The 12557-nt window shown below is 35.6% G+C and overlaps 1 protein-coding gene across 1 annotated transcript; it reads left to right on the forward strand.

The window, feature by feature from the left end:
* Positions 1–4142: 4142 nt before the first annotated feature.
* Positions 4143–12287, forward strand: LOC105172220 (serine/threonine-protein kinase Nek3). The gene is made up of 15 exons (XM_020697521.2): positions 4143–4444; positions 5115–5265; positions 5416–5482; positions 5865–5930; positions 6312–6358; positions 6566–6611; positions 6713–6793; positions 6885–6927; positions 7003–7052; positions 7137–7218; positions 7382–7431; positions 8570–8643; positions 8930–8981; positions 9824–10267; positions 11376–12287. Exons 2-15 carry the CDS (start codon positions 5180–5182, stop codon positions 12051–12053), a joined length of 1866 nt encoding a protein of 621 aa, XP_020553180.1. The 5' UTR covers positions 4143–4444; positions 5115–5179; the 3' UTR covers positions 12054–12287.
* The last annotated feature ends 270 nt before the right edge of the window (positions 12288–12557 follow it).

Consider the following 12557-nt stretch of genomic DNA (forward strand, 5'->3'; position numbering starts at 1 on the left):
GTAAGTAATTTAATTAATTATCTGATAAATGTTATTATCATATGTACGATATATACTTCAAAAATAAAAAAATAAAAAAATATGTACGATGTATATTTGATTAGACACGCTTTTTGTCTGAGTCTCTGACAATAATTACCAGATATTTTTTTTAATTAATCTTTTTTTGAAGCTCTTACCTTTTTCTTCATTTTCTCCCCCATTGTCTTTAATCCGCAACTGTCTATGCTATTTATCCATTCTCGTACAACTATTTGATTTTTTTTCTATCTATTATTATTTTGAGTAATTAATTTATTTCTATGTTTGTGTGTAAATAACTCGTCAAGGATCTTCCATTATGTATTTTTGTATCAAATACTGATGTCATTTATATATGTATTGTATATGATTTTATTTTTAAATTATTAACTATTATGGCGTATCGTTTCTACATGCATATAATAAATAATCATTCATCTTTTAGAATATATTATAAATAAGAATTAAAAATATATAAATATATTAATTAGAGTAGTTAAGTTAATACAAAATTTGAATAAGTTTGCTACCTTATCAAAGTACACTTTTAAGATCATGAAAAATTGGCCACAACGATGCCAAATCACCATTTTGTGTTTATAGAACCTTTTTTTTTTATAATAGTAATAGTTATTATGGCACGTGTTTTTACATGCATATGATGAATATTTTTTTTTATATTTTAAAATAAATATTTATTTTATATATAATTGAAAAGAGTGGTTTTGGTGTGTTAAAGTTCTTTCTTCTCTCATTTTTAATTTTACAAAAAAGTTTATTTATTTATTTTAGGCAAAATATCATTTTTGGTCCCACTAGATAGGGCCCTTCTCACTTTCAGTCCGATGCTTTACGTGTTCAACATATTTAGTCCCAAAATCCTTTTTTTTAACAGAAATGGTCCTATTCCGTTAACACTAACGGAAACGGCAAGTGACTTGCAACTGGGGAAAAATATCACTTTTGGTCCCCACTAGATAGGGCCCTTCTCACTTGCAGTCCCACGCTTTAAGTGTTCAACACCTTTAGTACTAAAACTCTATTTTTAAATAGAAATAGTCCTGTTCCATTAACAACTAATGGAAATGGCCGTTAGTTAACTGGCAGCTAGCTGAAAGAACAGAAGACCATGCTTGTATTTAGTTTTTGGAGTGAAAAAAAAGCGCCAAAAAAATATTTTTTTGCTATTTATATATATAAATAACCCACAAAAATCACACAATATTTTTATCTTTTTTTCATCACTTAATCTTGAGAGCAATAGGCTAAAAGATGTCACAAACATCTCAAAATACTTCTAATATTGTGTGATGTTTTAAGGAACAAAATGTTGCAAGGTATTGTAAGACTTTTTTTTTTTGGTAAAGGTAAGTTTCATTAATTAAATAATAGTACAGTACAACAGTCAATTGGGTGATCCCTCGATAGGCCAAGGGCACATATACTAATGGAACTGGGAAGATTAATACTCGAAATCGTCTGTCTAACATCGCCAATAATAAAAGAAGCCAATACATTAGGCAGATGCTCAATGTGTTGGAACCATCTCGAGTTTCTTTCACGCCATAAATGGTAAACGAATGACCCAAGTAACGTTCTGATGCAACATTGATGATATGCTTCCCTCTCCATTTCCTCACTGCCCATTCCACATTTGTTGCCCATGTTCGATTGGGCCAAGGGAATCGAATAATTTTCCGTATGACTGCAAGGCATCGTCTGCTGAAGCGGCATCGGAAGAATAAGTGAGAGTGTGTCTCGACTGCATCCTCATCACAAAGAATACACCCTCCAATGTGTGTGAGCCATGGTTTGTCCGTCGTTGGACTCATCAAGCCCAAGGAAGTTCGGTCCTCGTGGAAATCGAGAAATTAGGGGGCCAAGGTGGTGCCATGGATCCTTCCAAAGGTAGAAGGTCCTCCCATCTCTAATACGAAACTCCACCATTGGTTGGATAAAGTTGCGTTGACGAAGCAGCTTTCTCCAACCCTCCCTTCTCGTCGACTGTCCAAATGGAATTATTTTGTAGTCTTCCGAGCTGTAGCCACTCAACCCAGATAAACATTCGATCACATCTAATGACATCACACAACTTCTTAGTCATTAGGGCTCGGTTGAAAATACCAATATCTTGCCCCCCTTCCCCAACTAGTTTGCAGACATCCTTCCATGCAACTTTGGCATATCCCGTCATAGAGATGCCTTACCATAGGAACGTTCTAAGGCGTTTCTCAACTTCCTTAATAATTGCTTTCGGTAGTATGAATGCAGAAGCCCAATAAACGCTCAATGCTGAAAGTACAGATTTAATGATTTGTACCTGCCCAACATATGATAACGATATACCCTCCCATCCAGCAATACGGGCATCAATTTTAGATAGGAGTGGCTGAGAGTCAGAGATAGTCAATCTAGATGAAATTAAAGGAAAGCCCAAGTACCTCATAGCGAGATGTCCCTCCTAAAAGCCCAAGATAGATAGAATTGTTCTTTCCTTTCTTGTGCAGACTGGGATATAATAATGTGACTCTTTTGAATATTCACCCAGAGGCCCGACCATTCCGCAAATCGGTCCAGTCCCACTTTTAAGACTCTAACCGAGTCCATATCAGCTCTGCAGAAGAATAGTAGATCATCTGCAAATCCCAGTTGGAATACCCTCGCTGGCTCGCATCTTCCGGTGAGAATGGTAAACATAATTGGCTCGCCTCCTCATCAGTTAGAATATGCCTCGCCCAAGGTCTCAGATAGCTAATGTCCACCAATATTTGACGTCTGTTACCTCCAAGGAGGTTCGGATAATAGGATACAAACTCATGCACAATCCCCCCTAGTTCTGTGTGAGTGGTGCCAATCTCATCATTAATTTGCAAGATCCTCCTCACCATTGTAAGACTTTTGGGGGATGTTTTGGCACATTTTGGGTTTGTAAAGTGGTAGTATTTGACAAATGTTAACCATGCAAAGTTGCACTTTACAGCACATTTCATGAATGATCAAAATCAGTGAATTTCAATATATTTTCTGTTTTTTTGCAATTTAGTGCTTTTGTACAATTTTAGTTTTTATTTTTATTTTTATTGCTTTCAAGATTTATGCTTACACATTTAAACACAACATAAACTATAATTACTTGCAAAAAAGGCATATCCATTAGTCCTTTTACACATAATTCCCCATTACTAAAAGGTCATCTAGTAATATATTGGAACATCCTTTTACACATAATTCACCATTACAATAGCATTCAATATTTGAAGTATTTTGAGATGTTTGTGACATCTTTTGGCCTATTGCTCTCAAGATTAAGTGATGAAAATGTTGTATGGTGTTTTTGGGTTATTTATATATATAAATAGCAAAAAAATATTTTTTTGGCGCCTTTTTTTCCCTCCAAAAATTGAACACAAGCCTGGTCTTTATTTTTTTCCGCCAGCTGCCAGTTGACTAACGGCACGTGACAATTCACACGCCATTTTGGTTAGTTGTTAATGGAACATGACTATTTCTGTTAAAAAAATAGGATTTTGGGACTAAAGGTGTTGAACACGTAAAGCGTGGGACTGCAAGTGAGAAGGGTCCTATCTAGTGGGACAAAAAGTGATATTTTGCCTTTATTTTGTTTCTCCACTTTGCACTATGAATTAACTACTTCTCCCTCCCTTATAAATTACTATTCCTCTCATCCATACTTTTCTTCATATATGCATTTTCTGTCATTCATTTATTCTCTCCATTTATTTTACCCAACTACATTTTGATAATAAATTATTAGTTTAACAAAAATATTATTCTATTTACATGGGAATTGAGTCAGTGTTTTGACTACTATTATATTAAAAAAAAAAACGAAAGAAAAGTAAAGAAAACTAATCCGTTAATGGAAAATTTTAAAAATTGAATAAGTTAATTTTTCTTATCAGTTAAAAAATATTTTTAACTTCATTAAAATTAGTACAATAATGTTATTAATATAAATATTAATATAAATGACACTAATATATAATATAAAAATGTGATAAAAGATAGAATATCCACACAAGTGGCGTGTCCTATCCTGTATAATTCGAAGTATCCTTCGTCGCTATGTGACTAATATAGAGTGATTGAGTTTTGCCAGTTTAATTGATCAATGCTGTTCTTGTAGAGAGTTTACTAACACACTTAAAAGATCTCTCTCTCTCTCTCTCTCTCTCTTCATTTTGTCTGCTTGCAGTTTTCTCGTTGATTGCCACTTTTCGGTCGATATATTCTCTCTCTAAAATGTGTAGTTGGGACTGAGCTAACCATTGGTGGAACAGCTGCAATGGAGGAGCAAGGGGAATAACACCTTTCCTGCGCTTCTTTATGCTCAACTGCACCCGACATTGCAACGCTGTCGTTTTGCTGCTCAACTACCTTGCACTCTCGCTCTCGTGATCTCGTACACTCCGGACTACACTTAAGATGAACTTCCTTGATTTCTTCTCTTTTTTCTTTCTATTCTCAGCTTTTCTTTTTTACAGCTTCTTTTCTATGAAATCAATGAATAAATCTGTTGAATTTGACTGCCACACCTTTCTTTCTTATTTCCTCTCTCTTTTTTGTGTTCACTTGCACCTTATTTTTTAGCTGCATTTTACTATTTTACTTCACATTCTACTTTCTTGATCAGTTATAAATTTCTGAGATTTGATTTTGCTGATGTCGAGGCTTATTATGTGACGCGCATTGCTTTCTGGGCCTGGATCTTTGTTGCTGATTTTCAGTTTGTTTGACGTTTTTGTTATATGGTCTCTGTAACCGCTTGTTTACTTATAGGGTCCTCTAATTGGTATCACGTTCAAATTTTGGTTGATAAATGCATCGATTTTTAAATTTTAAATTATTTAATGTGATTGTGGTGCATCACATTAGTACTGCAGCTGCTGCAGAATATATATGTGCTGTTATGGAATGATTTGCTGTGCAAATGTGCATTTATTTGGTGCTATTTACTTTGTATGGACGTTTTTGAAGTGTTTCTCTTTACCTTTTCTGTTTTCTTATTCCTAATTTCTTGAATGAGTAGAACAAATTAAATTTTTCATATTTATTTATGTGCATTGTGACAGGGCTAAAGATTTTGGCTCCGTGGGCTTGTGATTGATTCATAGAAGGAAGTCTGGTTTAATAGTCGATGGAGAACTATGAAGTACTGGAACAGATCGGGAAGGGAGCCTTTGGCTCTGCACTTCTTGTGAGGCATAAGCATGAAAAACAAAAGTAGGTGCATTAAGCTAACTGTCTTTGTTTTTTATCCTTACCTGTTATTTGTAGTTCTTGTAACAGGAGTAATATTGTATGAGTTTCTGGTCCATGGTTAAGTCTGGTTGGTGTTCACATAATTTGGTTGATTTTTGTGTTAAAATAAAGGTATGTGTTAAAAAAGATTCGTCTTGCTCGCCAAACAAGTAGGACACGCCGATCTGCACATCAAGAGGTTAGTTCCCCCCCCCCCTCCCCCCTCCAAGTATTATTAATATTTTCTTGTATATTATTTGTTCTTTGATAATGTTGTACTCTAGTTTCAGCTGTTTGGGCATTTGACTGCCAAAATTTCTTTAAGATGCTTATTGTTTTGAGCACCGATAATCATTGAAATTGACACTGAAGAGAAAACAATAGATGATCATCAAGAATCGAATGATGCTTCATAAGCTTGTCCTTATGAGTTACGCTATTTACTGGTTTTTAACAGTGGCCCATATTGTATTGCTCACTTGCTAATTGTTGGGATAAATCCCCACCCCCACCCATATATATTATTGATGCCTTTCAAATATTGTCACATTATCTACTAAAATGTTTTATTTTTCCAATAGATGGAGCTTATATCCAAAATGAAAAATCCATTCATCGTTGAGTACAAAGATTCGTGGGTGGAGAAGGTAAAGATGAGACGTGTTTTTATGAGAATTATTCTTTTCCATATCCTGATAGCAATTCATGTAATGTATGGATTCTGGAGAATTAGAAGGATAGATAAATAGAGTGATCTATGGCTAGATCATCACTGGTGAATAGCCATAACTGAGTTTGTTACCAAACTTTTTGTTTAATCATTGTCTAAAATTAGATTGTCTTCAAGACACTGATAATTACTCTCAAACAACCTATAGTCATGCTACTTAGGATCACGAAAAATAAAAAGAAAAGAAAAGAAAATGAGAAAACTGGTGATTTACGGTTACAATTGGCACCTGCAGTAAGCACGCATGCATATCTGAACTCAAAGTTGGAATTAAAATTATGTGTTGCTTTTGATGCAGGGTTGCTATGTCTGCATTATCATAGGTTACTGTGAAGGTGGAGACATGTAAGCTATTTTTCTTCTTCAGACTAGAGGTTTATCAGAGATCTATGCATTGACAGACTGATAAAACCCCTCTTCTCATGGATTCTCATGCACAGGCAAATAAAGGAACACAATACTCATGGACATGGACATAAACAAGAACATTCTTTCCAATAATATTGGGAAGACATATATTTTTAACTTCTTCTGCTGCTTTTGGTTTTGCAGGGCTGAAGCCATAAAAAAGGCAAACGGCGTCCATTTTCCTGAGGAGGTACTTTATTTGTTAATTCATGCTTGTTACTTATGCCCTTTTATGTCATAGTCCTTAAAATCGTCAGCTGTAAGCTTCTAATTTGGGTTCAATGTTTGCAGAAGCTATGTGTATGGCTTGTTCAACTACTTATGGCCCTGGACTACTTACACATGAATCATATTCTTCATCGAGATGTCAAAGTCAGTTGCACTGCACTGTCTCCTTGGTAGATTTAGTTATTCATGTTTATATGGTCTTTGTTCAATAATAATTTTATGAAACTTTTTGCAGTGTTCTAATATATTTTTAACAAAAGATCAAGATATTCGTCTAGGTAACAGATTATCTGTATTTAGACTTTCATTTTTGGTCTTTTCGAGGATGTTGCTCAACTGCTTGGTGATTGCAGGTGATTTTGGACTTGCCAAATTGTTGACTTCAGATGAATTTGCTTCCTCTGTAAGTACTATGGTTGCATGAATAATTTTCTTATATGTATGACCATCTTCATATTGGTTGGTTCTGTTGTTTCTGTTCTTTCAGATAGTTGGAACTCCCAGTTACATGTGCCCTGAGCTACTTTCTGATATTCCATATGGCTCTAAATCAGACATATGGTCCCTTGGTAAGTTAAAGGTTTTTCTCGTACATAATCACTCAAAATTTCACACATGCACAGAGGTACAGATTCTTGTGCTTCTTATGCTTGAAAGTGGGTCCTAATTACTTTTGATACATCTTGGATTTTATCTAAAATGTGGTCATTTCTGTAACATGATGTTATCCAGGATGCTGCATATATGAAATGGCAGCACTTAAACCCGCATTCAAGGCATTTGTAAGTTGCTGCTAAAACCTAAGTAGTCATGGTTATGGTGAATTTGTTTGTAAAGCATATGTGGCAATTGAATCTAGTGAGGATTAAATAGCCAATTCATATCAATCACGAGTGCTAATGGAGCATAATTACTTGACAAAGAAACCCTTAATGCATGCTAGAACAGCCAATTAATTTGTTGAATGATTACTTCATTTGGAAGATCAGTTCCCAATTCTCCCCCATGTGCAGGTGATATTCTTTGTGAAGTCGCTAACATTTGAATTTCTCTGTTATCCACAGATGACAGGGCAATTAGAATTCAATGATTGTTGTTTGGCTTGAATTTGATACTATTTCTCATGATCCTAGTCCATCCCTAAAAATTTACAACGTAGGAGAAGAAGCCCCATTATATAAATTGGTCCAAATATTACCTACAGCCAACCAACATACGGTCTCATGTAGTGAGGGCCCCTCCTTTGGCCTGTCCTACTTTGAACATTCACGCACAGGTCCCACCCCTAGGCACAAAGGACACCATATTAGATGATACACTTTACTAGAAAGCTTATGCTATCAAAGAGGACTGACTTTTTTAATTAAATGCTTCTAAATAATTCATCTCAATAGCTTGTTAAAATCTTGTGATGTCATCTTTATATCTTGACCCATGATATAGATTTTTGGTTTTTGACATAAAATTTTTGTATCGGGCTCATTAGTTTTATATGTTGTATTTCTGTTGATGTATTAAGATGAGTGGTCAATGTTGTCAAGACACCCTATGCAGCGTTGTAGGGTTGAAATTGCACTTCCTTTAAAAAGCTTGATTACTGGATTTCCTGAGCAAGAAATCAGTTGATGATCTGATGCTAGGAGGGATACCTTTTCTCTTGTTTGATATCATAAAACCAGTATGCTTTTATTTGGCTATAAACATATCGAAGTCTCATTTGAGCGATTAACAGCATATGATGGAGAGATTTAACTGGTGGTATTCTTACACATAAACCTTGAAGCTCCACTTAATTTTGTTTGCTAATTAACAGTTACTAAATATATGTTACTGTTAACTTCCTCAATTGACTGAGATCTACTCTGTTGGTTTCTGATGGTAGTCTTTTGAGATGGGGCTTTCTTGTTCTTCTATGATCAGGATATGCAGGCTCTCATCAACAGAATAAACAAGTCAATTGTTGCACCTCTACCCACTAAATATTCTGGTGCATTGTGAGTTTCTTCGCTCTCTTGCTTTTTGTACGTGTGATCTCCATACTTCCTATAGATTACTTACCAAAATCTATTAAATCAAATCTCTTTGCTAAAAACTACTTAAGACTAAAGGACAAATCCTTGATTGTTGTGATATGGTTGTAAGACATTGCTTGGATAAGCTATTATATCTTGATGGGAACATTCATGAAATTTTTGGATTTTCCTGGAAGAAATTTCTTCATTATATGTTATTAACTTGCTCCAGATACTGGATCATATAATTACTTTGCTTGTCTCGCAGTCGGGGTCTGGTGAGAAGCATACTGCGGAAAAATCCAGAACTTCGACCTAGCGTAAGCTCTATCCTCTGACTTGGAATTAACAATTACAGATTGATTCATGACAAAGATTGCAATTTTCTTTGTTACAGTCTGCTGACTAGTTCCTTGTGAGCTCAAAATGGTTGCATAATACTTATATTTTTTGATTCTGTCTGCTTCAATTATATATCTGCTATCTTTTTGGATGAAGTGGACAAGTTTTCCATCATACAAAGCTGAAAAACTTTTACTTGTAAATTTTATCTTTCTCTATTTCCCATTAATTTAACTCTAGGTAGTGCAAATAAATTTGCAAGACAGGTGAATAGTGGTCACTTGCATAGCTGCCCAATGGTTTGCCAAAATGGATTTGCATATCATTTTGAAGTTTAGAAGTAGTTTCTTATTTGTGTGAGTTTTTGTTCTATGGAAGTTGAATACCATTCTAAGTCAAACGTGTGCTCTCATGAAACACTGTTTGGTGAACTGAAGATTGTATTTGATAAATAATATAGAAGTTCCTTCAAGAGGAAAAAGAGAATTACTCTGGTTGATAAATAATATTTGATTGTCTTAGATTGTATTCCTTGCCACAACTCTGACAGTGAGCTTGATGTCTTGCTATCTATTATACCCATCTAAGACATAAACATGAACCATAGCTGTAACAGAAAACACATTTGACAGATGTCTTGCCTGGTGAGCATCTTTTGGTGGTATCTCGAACAAATCTAATTTTTCATTTTTCAAGTAGGGGATTAACAGAATGATATATTAGTGCATAATTTCCAGAAATATCATTCTGTTGACTTTATTCGCTTTGCTTATCAGTCTTACTCAATTTACCATACCAATGTTAATAACAATTGTGGCAGGCTGCAGAACTTCTGAAGCACCCCCACCTTCAACCCTACGTGCTTAATGTTCATCTCAAGCTCAACTCCCCCAGGCGTAACAGTCTACCCTGTCAATGGGCTGAAACAGAAACAAGAAGCACTAGGAAAATCAGATTTTCAGAGCCCATTAATGTTCCACTTCCAGGGTATAGAGAGAGAAGATTATCATGTGAAAACAGCAGGACTTTGAATCCTAGTGTATCTGAAGCTGAGCAACATTATCATTCTTCCAGTAGGGAAATTGGTAGCATCCCTTTCAACCTGCACCAGGCAATGGAGCCCTTGTCCACTAGAAGCACGCATGAAGCCACTGTCTTCACAAAAAATGTTATTTCAAAAATCCCAAAGGCCCAGAAAACAGCACAGTCAAAATCTTCACCTGCATCAAAAAGAAAACCAGAGTGTCCGAAGAATCATGAACAGGTAAGGTTACAGAAAACTATCTGCAATTCACATTCTTTCCCAGTTCTTAAATTATTAAAATGTTTGAGATGTACATCAATTCGCCATTTCCTTAACGTATTCATTTTGCCTCTCCGAAGATGTCAATTTCTTAGGAATATAAGTTACTGAGTATTAGGGTAGAGTAGATTATCTTTGTTTCCGTACACTACCCTGTAACTATCTCAGACTTAAACTATTAGAGTTTCACTTCTAAATGTCAAGGACAAGGGTTCGACCTCAAGCTAATAAACCAAATTCAAACAAATACTTAGTAAAATTTGATTGTGCATCAAACAGGTTTCAATATTACTAATATTAAACTTAGAATAAATCTTTCGCAATTTTTTTGTTCCTCTTAGTCAGTATTGTTCAACAGATTACAATCTCTATTTACATTTGACAGTTGCTGATATAATTTACAACAGCTTAAATATTTTTGACTGGTTTTCTCAATGAAAAAGTGCATCATGCCATAGTTGTAGCAGTTCCATTACCATTTGTCTTAAGAGATGCTACGATAGCAGAATGGATGGAGGTCCTACCTTTATATAGGGAGTAAATAAACCATACGACGTAGATAGTATGCACAAATGATGTCTGAGAACAAGTCTCCTCCTACTTTGGATCTTCTTGGAAATGCATCTGAAATGAACTTGTATCTGAAATTACAGAACTTCATGAGGTTATGAGAAAAGTAGTGTTCTGTGTTCTATGTACAGAGACCATGCAATCTCAGTAGTTGCCAGTTTTTTCTGATAAGAAAGTTAGCATCCATATTTTGAGTAATTGATGTCCCATGACAACTATTTGAGACTTTCTAGCGAACAGTTCTCTGTGTCTGAGGTTTCTTTGTTTGTGGGTACAAATATTACTAAGTAAATTATCAAACAACTAAATTTTTATTGCAGTTTAGCAAAAAATGACACGAGGAAACTAAATCTCTAGCTTTTTTAGTTGGTAGTTCAAAAAAACTGTATCAAGGAATTACTTTATGCTCTATCCCAAGCTATTCAGTAGCTAAATCGTAGAGATACTATTAAGGCTTTTCTCTTGGCACATACTTTCACTGACCAAATGCTGTGTACAGCTTCCGGCTTCAAGAACCTTGATTAAGAAACCTGTTTCTACTACTAGGCGAGCTTCTTTGCCATTGCCAGGCAAAAATGTTGGTCACAAACTTCACAAGCAGCATAGCGATACTCATCTTGGAAACTTTAGTGGTACCTGGTCTCCAGATGTTTCCGTCCATGCCCCTCGAATTGACAAGATGGTTGACTTCCCTTTAGCTTCTTATGAGGAACCCTTCTTTCCTATCTGTAGAAGTTCATCAGCCTCTGCCCAAGGTTCTTTCAGTTCACCGCAGCATGACCATTCTATTATGAAAGACAGATGTACCATTGAGGTTCCTGATAAATCTGGTGGACTGAGCTTCAAGAATTGGCAAGGATTACAAAGCCCTAAACTTCGAAAGGATAAGGAAGGAAGTGACTATTCTGATCAAAATGCCACAGCTGGTGCATCAAGCAGGACGTCGTCAGACCAACGGCGCGGTCGCTTTAAAATGTCTTCATACCGACAGCGAGCTGAAGCATTGGAAGGTTTGCTCGAATTCAGTGCAAGATTATTGCAAGAAGAGAGAATTGAAGAACTCGGGGTTTTGCTAAAGCCATTTGGCCCAGGCAAAGTATCGCCGAGGGAAACTGCTATCTGGTTGAGTAAGAGCTTCAAAGAAAATATGCTCAACCCAGAAGGTATAAGTCATTAAAGCAGCCTGCCCATGCGTACAGTCTTGGTGATGTAATTTTCCATGGTTCCTAACCTCTTGGGATGCAATGGTATAGGAAGCTGATAGATAATCCTTATCAATTCTTCTAGACCTTCTTCCGCTTAATAGTCTACTTCACCGAGAGTTCAGTTGCTAGTTGATAAAAAAATGGATTATCTTTACTTTGTGCAGAATGGTACTCTTCATTTTATCGGAAACCATGTTAGTGATCAAGTATAGTTTCCCAAAATTTCTATTTTGTACTTCTTATGCTGTTCTGTGTTAATGTGAAGCTTTAGCCTCAAATTCTGACCTTTTTATCATGCATTGGTGCCCAACCCAGCATACAGCAGCAAAGAACATGGTTCTTTACTGGAAATAACGTGTTCAATATATTGAGACTCTATCTCGACTTCTCATTTATACGTCAGATTACAGATTGGTCCTGGATATTATCATGTACCTGGAGCTTCACTTTTGATGATAAAATTGGGAAAAATGCAA

The sequence above is a fragment of the Sesamum indicum genome, linkage group LG10, assembly GCF_026168435.1.
Source record: "Sesamum indicum cultivar Baizhima isolate 11 linkage group LG10, ASM2616843v1, whole genome shotgun sequence".
Classification (NCBI taxonomy): Eukaryota; Viridiplantae; Streptophyta; class Magnoliopsida; order Lamiales; family Pedaliaceae; genus Sesamum; species Sesamum indicum.